This window comes from Varanus komodoensis, unplaced genomic scaffold (genome assembly GCF_004798865.1).
Source record: "Varanus komodoensis strain SLA01 unplaced genomic scaffold, ASM479886v1 scaffold18_1, whole genome shotgun sequence".
Lineage (NCBI taxonomy): Eukaryota > Metazoa > Chordata > Lepidosauria > Squamata > Varanidae > Varanus > Varanus komodoensis.
The window spans coordinates 1065228-1084312 of NW_025335548.1; the positions used below are offsets into that span (position 1 = coordinate 1065228).

Consider the following 19085-nt stretch of genomic DNA (forward strand, 5'->3'; position numbering starts at 1 on the left):
TGAAGGTGATGACATTTACTACATAAGTCATGACGGATGTAAAACCCGTTAGTAACATAAACAGTGTTAGCTTCTCAAATATTGCTGACAGTTTAATTCTGCTTCTGCTATTAAAATGAAATATGAAGTAAGAGGGAGCGAAAGCCTGTAGACATTGGAATTATTGGGGTATACAGTGTCAGCCTTGTCGTTAGTCAATGCTGGTCAAAGTCAGATGTATGAGAGGACTTCAGGAATAAAAGTGACTTGATGTATATATACCCAAACCATGCAGAATTGTAGGCCTCCAGCATGCTGGTTGTCCAACACCAGGGAAAGAGCAGCAACTAATACAATCCCACAGAGGCAGATTTTAATAAAGATACTGAACAAGAAACGTGAAATCCAGCTGTACAATATGCACATACTTGAAAGAAGACCCTGTCTAGATAATCTCTTCATAGCATAAACCCCAAAGAAAACCTTATTTGTTGCAGAGGATCTGAACATATTTCTTTAAGTAGGATAACCGTAGTAGTTGCTACATATTCCCAGCAGTATCTTGTTGCTAGGAAACTGCACCAGAATCAACTAGAATAAAATACTTTAAAAGTCATTCTACAGTGGTGTTTAACCCTGCAGATATGCAGCCACGTAGACCAGGATGCTGGAGGGGCTGAGATCGCAAAGAAACTTACCTGCATGTATGGTGGGAATATGGAGGTGCATTCCTTGCTGGTCAGTGTCATGCCCTTACTAGAGGCATGCTTCCCGGAGGAGCTAAGAGTCCCGGAAACAGACAGTGCCAAGCAGCCTCCCCATCAGGAGAACCTGAACCCTCAGCACAGGTTTCTGCCATCCGTCCCCCCAGGAGGGAGTTCTGACTTTCCAGTGCTTTCTCTGGAACAGATCTTACAGATTCTCACAATGCTACTTGCATTACACAATATGAAGGTGGGTGGAGACAAAAATGCCTTTCTTTACACATTACAAAAAAGGCAGGGAACCAGAAGTGCGAGCTGCATCATGTTCCCTTTTGCACTGTGAGGCATGGCAGTGCGAAGGCATCTAACTTCAGCAGTGAGACCAAATGCACTTTTCTTCGCATAAAATGGCATGTGTGCATCCCACACAGCAGGAGGTTCAGCACAGAGAAGCTCATTACCTAGCACCAGTTGGCATACTTGTGAAAAGCTGCACAAGGCATTTGAAGTGGTGATTGTATTCTACTTTAATGTCCCCTTCATGCTTGCTTTTCTCAGGGCACCATACAACGGGGCAGCCCATACTCCCTGGATTTTGGGTATTCAAGGAAAGGTGGGAGGAGCATGGAGACTAGGATTGCTTCCACGCTCCTCGGGGGGGGGGGGGGGGGGGGGGGGCCCCCCCCGCCGGGGGGGGGGGGGGGGGGGGCGGCTGCGGCACTGCCAAGCTGGCAGTGCCTTGCTGTTCTCCTTCTCTTGCTGCCCCCCACAATACCTCCCCATCCCAAATCTGAAGATTATCTTCCATCTTTGGAGCTTACCTGGTGCAGAAAGAACCTCACTGGCTGCAAGGGCAGAGGGAAGCTCATCTAAGGTCAGAGTCCCAGCTCTAACCTCACAGTATTTTTTTAAGGACTGAGCCGGGACTGCAACCAGACAACAGCAGTAGGTTCACAGGATTGTGCCTTTATGCAGTCTGCCAGTTTGATGGTCATGCTATTTTATCAGTATGGAATTTTGTCAGATCCCATTGTTAGCAGAGTACTTTGCAAGCTGCTTTGGTAAAACGGTATATACATTAATAAGAACAAATGGTATGCACTTGTGATCTCTGCCTTAAAGCAATTTTAAAAAGTCAGTTCAAGAGAAAGCACACAGACAGCCAATAGTTTTTGCAGCTGCTAGGACAGTTGTGTGAGAAATTCAGAGGACAGAGGGCGGGGCAAGCAGGGAGGTCATACAGAAACCACGTGCGAAAACTAAGCATACCAGGCATTCTACTTCTGCGTGCATTATAATCACACCCGTGACTTGTCTACTGTGCAAGTTTCATTGCCTGAACTAAAGTTAAGACAATCAGTTTCCAGGAGGAATGCCTCTGCTTTGTCTTTCTAAAACCCCGAATAACCGGGTCGCGGGACTGGAAGGCTTGCCACGCCTTTCGTTCTTCTCCGCGCTTGGCCGCCCCGCTCCCTACCAGCAAAGGAAACCGAACCCGGAGCTCAGAAGCTTGCTTGGCGGAGGGCGCGCGCCTCTCCTCCGAGGAAGCTTGCGACTCATCTTCACCACCTTTTCCCCCCAAAGAGAGGGGCGTGCTCGTCCGTTAAGTCCGCCGGGCCGGTGGGGATCGCATTCCTAAACAGCTGCTTAGCACTACAGTTTTTGTGGACTGGAGCTCAAGTCAACCGATGCTCAGCTAACAGGTGTGACACACAAGGGCGCGGGGGGCTCCATGGTGAACCACGACGTTGCAACAATAACAAGTAACCGTCCATTTAGCAAATCCCAGGGTTCAAGCCCCGGCACCACCAAGTTCAGAGCACCGCTGCTTTCTGCCTCTTCCTCCCTTCGCCGCCGCGCTGCTAATGCTGGTGTTCGCCGAGGGGTGGAGCGAAGCAAGCAAGCCCCGGATATGCTTCTCTTGCGGCGCAGCCGCGGTTGTCTCGTGGGCGCATTTCACCTTGTGCGGGTTGCAGCGCCGTGCAAAGAACGGGCGCCGGGCGCGCGAGCGAAGGGAAGGGGCGGGAAGGGGCGCCTGGAGGCCGCTGGAGCCGCCTCCCGCGTGGAAGCATGTCGCTGGTGGCCGAAGCCTTCGTGACCCAAATAGCGGGTGAGGAGGGAAAGGGGGAGAGGGAAGGAGTCGCCGCCGCCGCCCCCTTCTGTGGGCCGCGTGGGGAGGGCGCCTGCCTTTGGGCGAGTCTCCGGGACGTGGCGCGGGAAGCGCCCCGCAAGTCAGGCCGTGCCCAGACGGCTGTCACTCAGGGCGCAGGAGGCCCACACAGTGGATGCCCCTGCCCGCCAAGCGGTTCAGAGAAGGCGGAGGGCAGAAGGTTGTTTTCCCCGAAGGTTGTAGACTTCCACTCCCAGCAGCCCTCGCTGTTGGCCCTGGGGGCTGGGGATCGTGGAAGTTGAAGTCCAAAGATTTGGACACTCACCTTTTGCCCACACCTGGTGTGAAGAACAGTCCGAAGTAGTTTTGCAGTGACCATGCTCCCTTCCTGCACCATAGGCCTTAGAGTTCGTTTGGAGTAAAGTTATGGGACTGGAGCCCAGCTTGCCGCACAGACAGGTGTCTTCTCTATAAAGTTTCAGACAAGGTTTGAGTCTCTGTTTAATAAATAAATAAACCCACCCGTTGGTACAAAATAGAAATATTTTTGGAGAGCACATTATATAGTACAGGCAGAATTCAGGTTTTCAGGATTGCGTGTTAACAGAAGCACAGGATCCATTGACCTAGGTGCAGGATGGTGGTTCTGTGCATGTGGAGCCAGATGCTGAGTTGTGGCTTGTGGATGGAGGCTTCGACTTGGTGATTGCTGATCCACCCTTTGGGATGACCTGGGCTGCTTCCACACTAGGTTTTTGGTTTGCTTCAGTCACTGGATTTTATGGAAGGTTCTAGGCATTGCTGTTAATCTGTAACTGCCCTTCACTTTTCTGCTGCCTGTTTTGTCACTTTTTCTTTCCACAAAATATGAATTCAGGAGGAAAAGATGGAATAGTTACAAGGTGCCTTTTGACATGGAGATGCACTCTTGAATGTTGTGTGTTGAAGGCGAAGGGGCAAAAAAGAGGTGAAGGGGAAGTAAATGGAGGCATGTGAGAAAGTGTGGCATACTTGTGAATAATTATTATTTCATTTCTGTACTGCCCCACAGCCAAAGCTCTCTGGGTGGTTTACCACATTCAGTAAAGACGACAATAAAAATGCAATAGAATATCATAAAAGCAGAAAAAAGTTTAAAACAGCTAAAACAGACAATCGTAAATAATGACAATACAATTACAATAGCAAATAATCTTGATTCTGTGAAGTAGACTAGCTGCAAGTCAGTGAGCTTCATGGCTGAGTGGAAATTAGAACACAGATCTCTTGAGTCCCAGTCCAGTGCTCTACCCAACATGCTAACTTTTTTTCTGTCTAAACACGTTAAGAATTGCTTCTACTTAATGTTCTAATCTAAAACCCACATAAGAAAAAAGGACCCGCAGGTTATCCTACCACTGCCACCAGATCTAATAGAACATTATGTGAGTCAAACCACTATAATTTCTTTTATGCACATTAAGAAAGTGTGTCACAGGTTTTTAATGAAATTCTCAGGCCTCACTGCTAGAGAATGCTGCCTCAACTAAAATCCCCTCATTTGCTGCCACTTGAATAAACTATGTAAAAGAAACTCAGCAACCTGATTCCTATGGTGTAGATATGGAATTAATACCACTGTTAAATACAACTCTTCAAAAGGGTGTTTAATAATGAAAATTATTGGCAAGAATAAAATGTCACTTTTCAAATAATAGAATGAGACTGCCTAAAAGTTCTTACATTAAATATGGTTGTTTACCATTCCTAATGAGATGATTTTTCCCAACTAAATAAAATTGCAATACCTTTCTCTTCAGACTAGATTTCCCTGAGCTTCACTGCACAAGCAGAAAAGGCTTCAGGAACTTCCCTAAACTTCCTTAGAAACAGAAATAATGTTGTACACAAGTCGTCCATTTCTTTCTGCTGCTTCTGCTTTCAGAGATGATTCAAATGCTTCAGGGATTACTTGTTGATGTTATCTCTGGTCAGACATTAAGTAGGAACCTGAAATATGTATATCTTGTTATTATTTATTCATTTCATTTTTTCTATATTATTTTCACAGAAATTCTCAAGAGCTTACAGTCCTAAAAACATTAAAACCATGTACAGCATGTGATTAAAATTAAAGCTATATTAAAATCAACAGTTAAAATATTGGTCAGATAAAAAGGTTTTGGTCTGGTGCTGGAAGGAATAAAGAGTTGGTGCCGGACGAAGCTCTCTGGGGAGTATATTCAACAGTCAAAGTGCCACCACTGAGAAGGCACTTCTCTTTGTAACAGCCTTCCTCATTTCCTTCAGAGAGGGCACTTGGAGAAGGACCTCTGTGGAAGAACTTAAGGACAGGGCAGGTGTATATGGAAGAAGGCATTCCTTCAGATATCTAGGCCCTGAACTGTTTCAGGCTTTATATGCCATTGTCAGCACCTTAAATTGGATCCAGACTTCATTTGGTAGCCAGTGCAGATGGTGCCGGACTGGCATTGTATGGTCTAATCTGCCAGTCCTGTCAACTGCCTGCTGGCTGCTCTAATTGTACCGACTCAAGTATGCAGGCCTGATACTTCAGCATATCTTGATGTGCTCATACAATTACTGTGTTTGGTTTTTTAAATTTTAAAATATGGTTTATTCAGACAATACTGAGTTTACTTTTTAAAAATAAATGGTAATGATTATCTTATGAACAGACCCAAGTAATAAATATTACATTTTATGTTCCTTAAAGCAGGCTTCCTAAACTTGGTTTGGACGGCAACTCCCAGAATTACTGATTGCTGCCTGAGGCTGATGGGAGCTGAAGGCCAAAGATCTAGAAAGTATTGGGCTGGGGAGGATGTCCCAAAGCAGGGGTCCTCAAACTTTTTGAACAGGGGGCCAGTGGAAAAGTGCCGGCGATGGGCGTGGGCCACCAAGGCAGTGTGGGCAGGGGTCGGCGGGGGCAGCACATGGCGAGGCGGTCATGCGTGCGCAGAGATTATATTTTTTAAAGTGAAACAGTCACGTAATGGGTTACAATGGTAGTTCACACAAGCTTGTACTTGACTGTCACTTGACTGTGCAGCATTTAGTGACTCAGCATAATATTTTCTTGGAAAATTGTGGTCAGTTGGGAAAGACATAGTTTTTTGATCAATGCATTAATGTTGTGGTCTGTTGAGATGCAGTCCTGTAGCTCCTGATACTGTCTGAGAGACCATAAAAATCTTCAGAGTCCCACCTCAAAGATCTTGCAGTCTCAGTGCATAGACTGTGAAGGCTGACCCCCAACCTGCTCTGTTGCAGCCAGCACAGAAACAGTTGTGCCAGCTGTGCCCCTTCGCATGAGGTTGCAGCTGAGCCTTGGGGCAGGAAGAAGAGGCATTCCCAGGTTTGGTGGGGAGGAGGTCGGGGCTGCCACCTTACATTGATTCCAACCTGCACTGTAGCCACTTTCCCTCATTCTCAGCAGCGCTAAACCCAGATGGCTGAAAATGTTTGGAGGCTTATGTGCATCTGGCACCGGCCTGATAGAGGTGGTCTATAAGTTATGAAAAAGCTTATGCAGACTGTCCTAAGGTATTCTGTAGCAAAGAATACATTCATAATTGGTAACTTCACTGATTAAGCAGACTTGGATTGCCTGTGACATATCTGCACAATCCTTAAAACAGCAGTTTACTTGGTTCTTGTGCTTTCCACATAACACGCTATCATGACAGGAGGTGCTCCTGAGGATTTGTCTTGTGAAGCTCAGGCAATACAAATTTATTTATTTACAGAAGAGTGACTATGAAGACAGCCACTGATTTGGTTGGATACCTTTTACTTATAAAATGAGTTAATTATATAATTTAAGTGCCAGGTGCTTAATTTCTTCCCTGACCTCATTGGCGCTGCCAGGCTGCAGTTCTGTGGATGCTTAGACAGAGTGAAGTCTCATGACTCCTGGCTGGGGAACACGGAGGGTTGCAGGACTTTTGTTTTGTGACTAAATGTTCACAGAATTACATTCTTGCAATTCATATTGCTGTTATGTACGTTAGTTTTAAACTTTTCCTTTTCTTGTTCAGTAGATTTCCCCCTTCTTCCAGAAATATCAATATATCCTAGGATGGTCTTCAAATGCAGTAATCTTCCGGCTTATAATTTGGCAGAAGGTGACATTTACCTGTGCATAAGCTTAAGAGACAAAACCAAAATCCTTTGCTAGTCTTTCATATGATTTGGAGATGTGTTATTCTTATGGTTCCCCTTCCTCCTCTTGGAATGATTTGTGGAGTTTTTTCCAATACTGATACTGCAAAGTTTCTAGGAGCTCAATATGACTTGTGAACCAGGTTTCATATGATGGAAGAATTACTTATATCAGCTTGCAGGTAAAATTAAAATTGTGTACTACTAGTGAATTTGTTAGAACATTTTGGAGAGCTTTCCTTCATAGGGTCACCATAAGTCAGAGGTGACTTGATGGTGCATGACAACAAGAGTGAATTTGAATTATTTCATTGACTTACCTGACCTTGACTTTTGTATCCTTATTGTTGAAATTTCCTTACTGTAGAATTAGGAAGACTTTGGTGCATGATCTATAGGTTTGCATCATTTTTCAGCATACAATTTTTAATGGACTAGACTCAGCTTTCTAGATATAAAAAGGAAATAGTCTGTAAAAGAGCTTTATCACGCTTCTTTTTGTGGCTAGGCAACTGAGTCATGACTCCCCCAACATCACCCAGAGTGCCGATAATAAAAGATGGGGAACTAGTGTTAACACACACTGTTGAGGTGACTTCCTTGGCTCTTATTTAGGAGTGTGTGGATATTGCTCTGAAACATTTCTGAACATTTCCAGTAAGATGCTTCCAGTAATAATACTAAAAATTTAACAACTGATCCTCTTTATGTACAGTGTAGAAAATTAAAGCATATGCTTTAACTTCTCACATGTTCTAGAGCAGTGGTGATGAACCTATGGCACACGTGCCACAGTGGGCATGCAGAGTCCTCTCTGTTGGCACACGAGCCAAGTCGCCCCAGCATCGCCCCAGCCGCCGAGCATCAGATAACAGCGCACACGGGGGCCATGCGCATGCTCAGAAAGGAGTAGTGGTGTCAGGCGATGACATCACAAGCTGCGACACATTAGCCATGACTCATCCGAGCTTTCGCATGGCTGGTCAGTGCGCTGCCAAGGATATATATATACACTTGCTTGGACTGGCTGTTTTCAGGTTTTATTTCAGTGTTGACATTTTGCGATAAATAAGTGGGTTTTGAGTTGCAGTTTGGGCACTCAGTCTCTAAAAGGTTCAGCATCACTGGATTAGGGTTAGAAAAGCGAGGTGTCCTGGCATGATTTGATGGTTGGAATGTGTTTAGAATGGGCAGAAATGATGAGCTGTGCAGAAGAAGCTACTCAAGGCTTTTTCCAAATTGCCCTCTTTTCAATGGTATTTTATCCCTATGCTAGGGTTAGGGGAGAGCACCAGGGTAGGGTTAGGGCAGTGGTGGTGATCATATGGCATGCGTGCCAGAGAGCCCTCTCTGTTGGCACATGAGCCAAGTCACCTCAGCATTGTTCCAGCCGCCGAGCATCAGATAACAGCGCACATAGGGGCCATGTGCATGCTCAGAAATGAGTAGTGGTGCCAGGCAATGATGTCCTGTGCTGTGACGCATTAGCCGCGACTTGTCTGAGCTTTTGCATGGCTGGTCAGTGCTCTGCCAAGGATATGTATGTATGTATGTATGTATGTATTTGCTTGGACTGGCTGCGAGTTGTTTTTTCTAAACTAAAACCTCAGTTTTCAGGAGCTATTGTAGTGTTGGGACTTTGCGATAAATAAGTGGGTTTTGAGTTGCAGTTTGGGCACTCGGCCTCTAAAAGGTTCGCCATCCCTGTTCTAGAGAATCTCTTCTGGATTTGTTACATCCATCTGCATTATGTGCAAGGCTGAACTGCCTTCTAACAGAGTGTTCCTGGGATGGATGATGTCAGTGGGCATGCCCATGCCCATGCATCCCCTGCCTGTTTTGCCTTTTTCTTAGCCTCCTTCTGCATGCCAATCTCTGAGCTCCCCTTCGCATTAAGAACAGAACTTGGTTGCCAGCCAAGCTCCTGACTTGGCCTGGCATGCACTTTCCCCTTGAAGGCAGTACATGGAAAGACTCACCCAGCACTGGAGTCAAGTGGCATGCTGGGGAGAGGGTGTTATTTTCTCAGATTGGAGGCCAGGTTCTTCTCCCCAGAGGAACCGAGGGAGGCTCTGTGCACTCAGCTGGGCCTGCAGGCTGGAGGTTCTAACCCACTGGAGTTAGATTTTTTTCTCTCATACAAACATCAGTCAAGGGTGGGAATAAATGAGTGTCTTAGTAAGCATCTCTTAAAGCAATAATGGATTTCTTTTCCTCTGTTGTCTTTAATATCAACTTCCCTATTATGTATGTATGGGAATGCAGTCATAATTGAGAAACTTCTTATATTTGTAATAAAAGTGAAATTTGATTGGCTAGTAATAGAAAGTTCTGTTCATGAAAATTGCCACTTTGTCATGCAGTTCCAATTAACCGTAACTGCTGTGGTGATACGGGAGCAATAAAACATCCATCTTTACTGCATGTACACTTAAACTGCTTTAGGGTGATTATATAAAGGATTAATTTTTTTCTTGGACAAAGAGTATGTCACAACTTCTTTGTGGATGTGCCTTTTAAAAATACCTTCCTCTCTGTAGAATTGTACAGTTCCTTCCCTATCCTGTTGCCCTCCAGATGTGTTTGGACTACAGATCTCATCATCTCCAGCCAGTGCTGACTCTATTAGCTCTGGATAATGCATGTCTACTCCTGACAGGATACCAGGAGTAGGAGAGCTATACCATCTCTGCCAGACTTAATAGCTTTCCTTTCTCATTCTTGTTCATCTGCAGTACGTTAACTGCATGGTGAATGTTGATTTTCTAAAACATTACCCCCCTCCACTTGGTAAGTTCCATTTGTTTGAACATGCTGAGTGTAGTCTGTTTGTCTAATGCACTAATGATTAAATATAAAATGATGACCAAATCAGTTATAAAGCATTAAGAGGCTTTTTGTGATGCCGTTGACTGGATAATGAAGAAATCATTTGTTTGCACGTCTCTCTGCAAAATCCTACTTTTTAAAAGCTGTGGTGGATCTGTGTAGTACTGTTTCCCACACCAAAGAAAAGCGCTCTCTCTACAACACGCATACCCAGTCTCCAATGGTAATCATATACTCCTATTCAAACTGCTTGTCACTCAAGGCACCATTCACGATCTATTTTAGGGGAACTTTTAATGCATTGTTCTCCTATGGACATGTATGTGGATTTATAGAGATTAATCACATATGTATTACAAATGAACTCTTGGGATAAGAAAATGAATTTCCTATACCACTCAAAAGTAAATGTCTTGGTTTTCAGATGATATCAGGCTTTAATCTTTCTTACAGAGGCAACTTAAATATTGACTGATAATGTTAGGTCAGAAAAAATGTTGCAAAAGTGATAGAGTACTGTATCCAAAGGAAAGAGAATTTCCCCAAACATTCCTTCACTCTTTATAAATGAAAAAGAGAACAAGGAGGTTCTTTTTTTCTTCTGCTTCCTGTGTGGATGAACCTACTTATTTACCCAAGTTGAGAGTTGCCTCTTGTAATTTCAAATTTTGGTACTGGAAGAAATTACTGTTTTGAAGAACAGTCATTCACCACTTGCTGTTCTCTTGAGTTCATGAGCTGTTCACCTTTAGAGTATTGCAGAGGCATGTAAAAATAAATCATCCATGTATTTTTAATGTATTGAGATAAGTGATTGTATTCAGAATAAATATGTAGGCTGTTATAGAATGTTCTTTTCTAGATAAATCTAAATCTCTCCAGTGATTTAGTGAACAAAGCAGACAGGATAACACATCTCTATTTGTTAAATTAAAATTTGTTAAATAGCATTAAATTGGAGTGGTGCTGTCTGTGACCACAGCTTTGTGTGAAGAGTTTAGATATAAAAGTTAGTGTCTCATATGCATAGACACAAAAATGCATTTTTGTTATATATGCATTCTTGGAATACAGTCGAAGCAGCCCTCCTTGAGCTGGAGCAGTTGCAAACTTTTCAGTTAATCAAGTGTGGGCCACAACCACACCCAAAGTTGGAGAGTGCATCTGTAATGTATATAGCCAGTCCCTGAATTACAAACACCGGGGCTAGAAACAACCTGTACTTATTAACAAACTGCTGTAAAGCCTATAATTTTTTTTTAAAAATTACTCTGGAAAATCATCATCACCAGAGAGAGGGAGAGGAAGGAAGTAAAAGGGTAGAAAGGGAGGCCTCCAAAGCATACCATCCTGCTCTGCCCATCTGGATAGGATAATATTTCTGGCATTTCCTTGCTGCAAAGAGGAGGCACTGGTGAGTTTGGGCAGGGGGTATAAATGTTCATGGTTTTTCCACTTTTGTGGGAAGGTCTTGCTCCCTTAAACCTGCAAATGTGAAGAACTCACTATATGTGATCTGACTTGCATACAAATTTGACTTAAAAAACAAATTGCCATTTCCTCAGGAACAAAACTCATTCATAACTCAGGGATTGCCTGTACTGCAGTATATATAGTGGTAGTTTACTTCTAGTCTACTGAATTGGATAGTAAGCAAAAGCATGGGATTAGGAAAGTAGAAGTGCAGGTTTGCGTATGCTATATGGAGCGAAAGGGGTTCTTCCTCCATCAGTGCCACTTGTTGTTAGTTGTGAAGTCGTGTCCGACCCAGCGTGACCCCATGGACAACACTCTTCCACCATCCTCCGGAGTCCACTCAAGCTCACACGAACTGCTTCAGTGACTCCATCTAGCCACCTCATCCTCTGCTGTCCCCTTCTTCTTTTGCCATCTGTTGTTCCCAGCATTAGGCTCTTCTCCAGTGAGTCCTTCCTTCTCATTAGGTGGCCAAAGTATTTGAGTTTCATCTTCAGTATCTGACCTTTTAAAGAGCAGTCAGGGTTGATCTCCTCTAGGACTCACCGGCTTGATCGCCTTGCGTTCCAAGGGACTCACAGGAGTCTCTGCCAGCATCACAATTCAAAGGCCTCAATTCTTTGGCGCTCAGCCTTCCTTATGTTCCAGCTTTCACAGCCATACATTGCAACTGGGAAAACCATAGCCTTGACTATACGCACTTTTGTTGGCAGGGTGATGTCTCTGCATTGTAGTATGCTGTTTAGATTTGCCATAGCTTTCCTCCCCAGGAGCAAGTGTCTTTTAATTTCTTGGCTGCAGTCCCCATCTGCGGTGATCTTGGAGCTCAGGAAAATAAAATCTGTCACTACCTCCATTTCTTTCCCATCTATTTGCCAGGAAGTGAGAGGACCAGATGCCATGATCTTAGTTTTCTTAATGTTGAGTTTCAAGCCAACTTTTGCACTCTCCTCCTTCACCCGCATCAAGAGGCTCTTTAGTTCCTCTTCACTTTCTGCCATGAGAGTGGTATCATCTACATATCTGAGGTTGTTGATATTTCTCCCAGCAATCTTAATTCCAACTGGTGATTCAGCTAGCCCCGCCTTTCTCATGATATGCTCTACATATAAGTTAAATAGGCAGGGCTACAGTATACACCCTTGCCAAGCTCCTTTCTCAATTTTGAACCAATCAGTGGTTCCACGTCCAGTTCTCACTGTTGCTTCTTGACCCGTGTATAGGTTTCTCAAGAGACAAATAAGATGGTCTGGTATTCCCATCTCTCTAAGAACGTGCCCAATTTGTTGTGATCCACACAATCAAAGGCTTTAGCATAGACAATGAAGCAGAAGTAGATGTTTTTCTGGAACTCCCTAGCTTTCTCCATGATCCAGCATATGTTGGCAATTTGATCTCTACTTCCTCTCCCTCTTGGAAATCCTGCCTGTGCTTCCGGTAGTTCTCAGTCCACATACTGCTGGAGCCTAGCTTGTAGGATTTTGAGCATAACTTTGCTAGCATGTGAAGTGAGTGCAATGGTGTGGTAGTTTGAACATTCTTTGGCATTGCCCTTCTTTGGGATTGGAATTTAAACAGACCTTTTCCAATCCTGTGGCCACTGTTGAGTTTTCCAAGTTTGCTGGCAGATTGAGTGTAGCACTTTTCCTGCATCATCTTTAAAGATTTTGAATAGCTCAGCTGGAGTACTGTCACCTCCACTAGCTTTGTTGTTGCTCAGACTTCCTAAGGCCCATTTGACTTCACATTCCAGGATGTCCGGCTTGAGGTCAGTGACCACCCCATCATGGTTATCAGGGACATTAAGCTCGTTCGTGTATAGTTCTTCTGTGTAATCTTGCCACTTCTTCTTAATCTCTTCTGCCTCTGTTAGGTCCCTGCCATTTTGGTCCTTTATCATGCCCATCTTTTCATGAAACGTTCCCTTCATATCTCCAATTTTCTTGAAGAGATCTCTGGTCCCCCCTATTCTATTGTTTTCTTCTATTTCTTTGCACTGTTCATTTAAGAAGGCATTCTTATCTCTTCTAGCTATTCTCTGGGATTCTGCATTCAATTGGGTGTATCTTTCTCCCTTGCCTTTCGCTTCCCTTCTTTCCTCAGCTATTTGTAAAACTTCCTCAGACAGCCATTTTGCTTTCTTGCATTTCTTTTTCTTTGGGATAGCTTTAGTTGCTACCTCTTGTACAATGTTGCGAACCTCCATCCATAGTTCTTAAGGCACTCTGTCTATCAGATCTAATTCCTTAATTCGATTTGTCACCTCTACTGTATATTCATCAGGGATATGATTTAGGTCATACCTGAGTGGCCTAGTGCTTTTCCCTACTTTCTTCAATTTGAGCCTAAATTTTGCAACAAGAAGCTCATGATCTGGGCCACAGTCAGCTCCTGGTCTGGTTTTTACTGACTGTATAGAGCGTCTCCATCTTTGGCTGCAGAGCACATAGTCAGTCTGATTTCTGTGTTGACTGTCTGGTGATGTCCATGTGTAGAGTCGTCTCTTGGGTTGTTGGAAAAGCGTGTTTGCTATGACCACCATATTCTCTTGACAAAATTCTACCAGCCTGTGCCCTGCTTCATTCTGTACTCCAAGGCCAAACTTGCCTGTTATTCCGGTTATCTTTTGGCTTCGTACTTTGGCATTCCAATCCCCCATGATGATAAGGCCATCATATTTTGGTGTTAAAAAATTCTAGAAGGTGTTGTAGGCCTTCATAGAACCGGTCAACTTCAGCCTCTTCAACACCAGTGGTTGAGGCATAGACTTGGAGTACTGTGATGTTGAATGGTTTGCATTGGATTCGAACTGAGATCATTCTGTCATTTTGGAGATTGTATCCCAGTACTGCTTTTCCTACTCTTTTATTGACTATGAAGGCAACTCCATTTCTTCTGAGGGATTCTTGCCCACAGTAGTATACCTGATGGTCATCTGTATTAAATTCACCCATTCCTGTCCATTTTAGTTCACTCATTCCTAAGATGTCGATGTTCAGTCTTGTCATCTCTTGTTTGACCACATCCAGCTTGCCTTGATTCATGGATCTTACATTCTAGGTTCCTGTGGTGTCTAGCTCTTTGCAGCATCGGACTCTCCTTTCACCACCAGATACATCTGCAACTGAGTGTCCTTTCGGCTTTGACCCAGTTGCTTCATTCTTTCTGGCGCTACTAGTACTAGCCCTCCGCTCTTCCCCAGTAGCATATTGGACACCTTCCGACCTGAGGGGCTCATCTTCTGGCGTCATATCTTTTTGCCTTTTGGTACTCTCCATGGGGTTTTCATGGCAAAGATACTGGAGTGGGTTGCCATTTCCTCCAGTGGATCACGTTTTGTCAGAGCTCTCTGCTGTGACCTGCTTCATTGAGCGACGCTTCATTGAGCGACGCAAGCCCCTTCGCCACGACAAGGCAGTGATTCATAAAGGAGTCAGTGCCACTGGTAGAATGCAGATTGCACCTAGACTTGGATGTGCATAATATCAAATAATTTTGATATCAAAATTGGAACCCTTAATATATTTTCACAATTCTGAAGAAGTCATCTCTGCAATTAATTTATTTTTGTATGATTTATTCTCCTGGTGTATGGCTCTCTTATTTGCTCTTTTCTGAGCTTCATGGTATGAAACCTCAAACATACTTCCAGAGGTAAGTATATGTACATCAAGATCATTACCTACTTTAGATGGAGAATAGATTAGAATACATCCATTCAGAATCCATTCCCCAAATTTCCAGACTTCTGGGATCCATTCTATAAATATTAACCCATAGTTTTTCTGGAGTCACTTTTTTCCAGATATTAAATGGGGTTTTCCTTGTCTGTATGGGACTCTCGCACCATGACTTGAATAGAATTTTCGACATTGAGGGTGAATCCTGAGGACTATAAACAGAAGGAAAACTAGCATAGCTTTGTAAACACTTGCTGAAGAGTAATACTGTGAAGGGTAGTTATTTATTTATTCATTTGAGTTATATGCCACCCCACTAGCCATAGGCTCTCTGGATGGCTTACATCATTAAAATCCATACAAAATAAAACAATACAAAACACATATAACAAAATAACATAAAATTGCAAACATATCAAAATTCAATAAAACCAAGATATACAAAAATGAAAATAATACAATATATACACACATAGCCCAAAAATAAAACAATGCCATAAAATTTATCATATCAAAATCTACCATTAAAACAAATTGGAACAAATTGGCAGCAGTGCATTAACATAAAAATAAAATTAAACATCACTAAAAACAAAGAAATTATTTAATCAAGATAATTATGAAACAGAGCAGTTATCTTGAGCATGTTCTTGAGCAAGCAGGAGGTAGGCCTTTGCTGCTTGAAAATTGTGAAACACTCTTGGCCCAGGTGTACCACAGTAATTCCATGTGCTGACATGTAGCTTTGTAATTATGGGTTTAATTACAACTTGCCATTTTGTTTGTAAGTTTGCAACCCTGATAGTTTGCAACTCAGAAGTATGACTCACAGCATTTAATGGAATCTATCCCCTAGTACATATGCAGTCTTCATCGGCTTAGGGAAACGTGATGGATCTGTTCACATGCTTCTGAGCTATGCTGGGTTATTGTCTGTTTGTGTGTGCGTGTGCGTGAGTGAATATATATCCTTTTAAAATAAGCATGAGCTTTTCTGTATGCTTTTTTCTTAAAGAGCCAATGAATCTTGGTGAACTTGTTTTCTTGACCCTATCTAGTGAGTAGTATAAGGTCAACTTTATGAGAGAGCTCTGAGTACATTTTGCAATTGATCGTGCCTTCATATAGGTATTTACGTTGGATGACAATGAGACAACTAATTCATAAAGGGATGTATTTGTGCATTCTTTATCGATCACTACTAATGGAAGAGAGCTCTTTTAACTACTGTTCCACTCTGACTGTAGGCTCGCCAAAGTAATAAAGGCTTACGTGTAGTTATTTTAATATTTGAAGTAGTCAAAACTATCAGCATTTTCATCTGTCTGTAAGCTACTAGAATTATGGTTTTAAAATTAACTTTTCTATTTTTAAAGGTCAGCAAGTTACTAGTAGTTTTCTTGCATGTCTGTCTAGGAAATAAGTCAATTTATTTTCCCCATACCTGAATTTTTTGAGGAAAAACTTCAGCGTGTTAATGTGCTGGAGGTATAGAGAAGGGTTCTCTGTGTTAATAGAGAAGGGTTGAAATTCACATGGATGAAACTTGGAATTTTAAAAAAAATATTTTTCTTTGAAGGGTGTCAGCTGCTTATAACAGTTCTGTGTGTATGAAACAGAATTTACTGAGTACATGTTTGCATACATAGACTGAGTTAATGGGAAAGCATAAACCCTTCAGCTCTTAGGCTTGGTGTCTTATGATGTGAACTGGTACTCTGATAAGTTTAACATATCAAAGTAACTAACAGATCTTACAGCCTCTATTGGGGCATAGCATCATTTGGATTCCCGACTCCCAGGTTGGAAAACAGCTCTGGCCTCAGAGCCGAGGATGTCCAGTTGGAGAACCCTTCCACCCCTGCAGCTAGTGCAGAAAGAAACCTACTGGTTTCTTCTCGTTGTAAGAACTACAATGAAGAAAGAGGTTTTGGGGTGTTTTGTGGGCATGGAGGGAAGGGGACTGGTGTTGGCAAGGCATGGTGTATCCAGGCATTGCTTCAGCCTCCTTATCTCCCAGTGTTTCAGTCAGATGGCTGAAATTGGTTGTCGGACTGCTGAGGAGAGCAGAGGCAACCTTTCCTTCCACACTTTACGATGGACGATCATAATCCTCTGAGTTTGGAGGGCTATGGGCAGCTCCATTCGATTGTACCAAAAGAGAGGCAGTTTTTCAACAACTTGTAATCTATAGAAGAGCCTAGGTATGAAGAGGTTGTTCTCTTAGCTTGTTTGAGTGTCAGATTTAATGTTTGATGAGTCAAGTAAATCCAAGACTGAAAAATACAACGGGCTTGTTATTGAAGTATACTGTGCCTGTATTACAGTGGTGGGGGATGTTTAAAGAAGAATTTCTGTGCATGTTTGGAGAAACTTGGGAGGTCCAGGAGACATTTTTGTGTCATGTGTTGTCCCGTCCCCCCACCCCCACCCCACCAAGCTGCAGTGTCAGAAGAGTCTAATTTAGCTTGCAAGTAAGCCATTCTACCCTTTGGGATTGAATTTTGAAAACAATTAAAATGTTATTTTAATTTAAGCATGTATTTAATTTCTATACTGCCCAACAGTATATATATAGGTCAGTATATAGCAATGAATACATGTATGTGAAAGTACAACTTTTTAGCAGTTATGTATAGCTTCAGAAATGCAGACTAGGTGTCCAAATAAGTTTCCAATTGAAGGTGGAATCTATACCACCAATCAGATATTGAAGATGTTTTGTAAGGTCCTTAATCCACTGTATAATAGGAGGTTAACACCTATCCTTCCAGTGTTGTAATATCAGTCTTTTGGCTGTGAAAAGGGTGTGGAGAATCTGTTTGCACTGACTTATTTGTGAATTTTGAAGAACCTGGTAGGTACTTCAATTGTATGCTGTAATTAAAGATTACAAATAAATTTTGTAGAATAACCTCCTCCCAAAAAGAAGCAACTAGACATTGGGCAAGATATATGTTCAAAAGACAATTAGCTGAATTAAATAAACCCTTATTAAAGAGACATTGTGACTTAGGATCTCCTCCGCAGTATGAAAGAAACTAGTTCTTTGAATTTTGCCAGACCCATTGCTGAGATATCAAAACTTCATGGTATCTAATCACATGATAGCTGCCTAGGATGGCTTTGGCAGTTATAGGCAGCCTGTAAATACGTGTATAAATAAATAAATGATCCCAGAATGGGTCTTACTTCCTAATAAATGCACATCAGCTTACAGCATAAAATCTGTAAGAGATCCAAATAGATCATTATGATGCCATTTCCTTTGTTGGTTTCTGTAGAAATGATCTGCGAAGAACACAACTGCAGCTCTGTGCCATGAGCAGGCTTTCACGGGCCTGTGAAGGTAGCATCACAGTACACTTGGAACTGGAGTATGATGCTATATATAATTTTTCTAAAGAGGATGTTAGCTGACCTGGGGAACTAAATTTGTCTAGTGGTGGTCAGTGTTCTTACAGGTCAGTCCATCAAGCACACTTTCTTTCCTTAGTGAAGGCTTACTACCTTCATCTAGTGAAGGTCTTCCAGCCAAGACTAACCTTCATTCAGGAACAACACCTGGCAGGAGGCCACGCCCAAAGACCGCGCCGCGCACGCGCCCGAAGACCGCGCAAAGACCGCGCCGCGCCGCCGATTCCGCCGCTACCTGACTGCCCTGCCACGCCCCTGCACGCGTGGCAGGCGTGCCCAGACGGGGTGGGGCGTCGGGCGGCCGGCGGCTACAAAGCGCCGGCAGCGGCCGGGGCCAGCGGCTGAAGGGCGTCGGCCAAAGGGCGGTCGCCGCCGTTTGGGGGGGCCGTTTGGGGGGGGCTGGGCCGGCCAGGGGACTTGCTCTTTTGTTGTGGCAGTCCCTTTTGTTGAACGGCCAATTTTAAATGTTTTATAATTTTAAAGTGTTTTAACTTGTTTTTATGGAGTTGTCCCTGGCCATGTTGCCACCTGAGTTTCCTGGGGAGCGCACTGGCGCCGCCATTGGTGTGGTGATGGGCAATGGACGTAATAGCGGTGAGGGCTTAACGTGTCCGCATAGAAGAAGGAGGGACAGATGGCTGACACCTGTCCCTACTTCTGGTTTCGCTCCCAGCCAGAAGGTGCCAGGGAGTCTCGTCAGTCGCCCCTCGGGCCTGACGGTGCTGT

The 19085-nt window shown here is 43.3% G+C and overlaps 1 protein-coding gene across 1 annotated transcript in view; it reads left to right on the forward strand.

The window, feature by feature from the left end:
- Window positions 1–2636: 2636 nt before the first annotated feature.
- MTX2 (metaxin 2) overlaps window positions 2637–19085 on the forward strand; it is a 59174-nt gene continuing 42725 nt past the window's right edge. Inside the window, exon 1 of the mRNA XM_044427024.1 lies at window positions 2637–2793. Within this exon, the coding sequence (XP_044282959.1) occupies window positions 2754–2793 (40 nt within the window). The 5' untranslated portion in view covers window positions 2637–2753. The remainder of the gene's footprint in view (window positions 2794–19085) is intronic.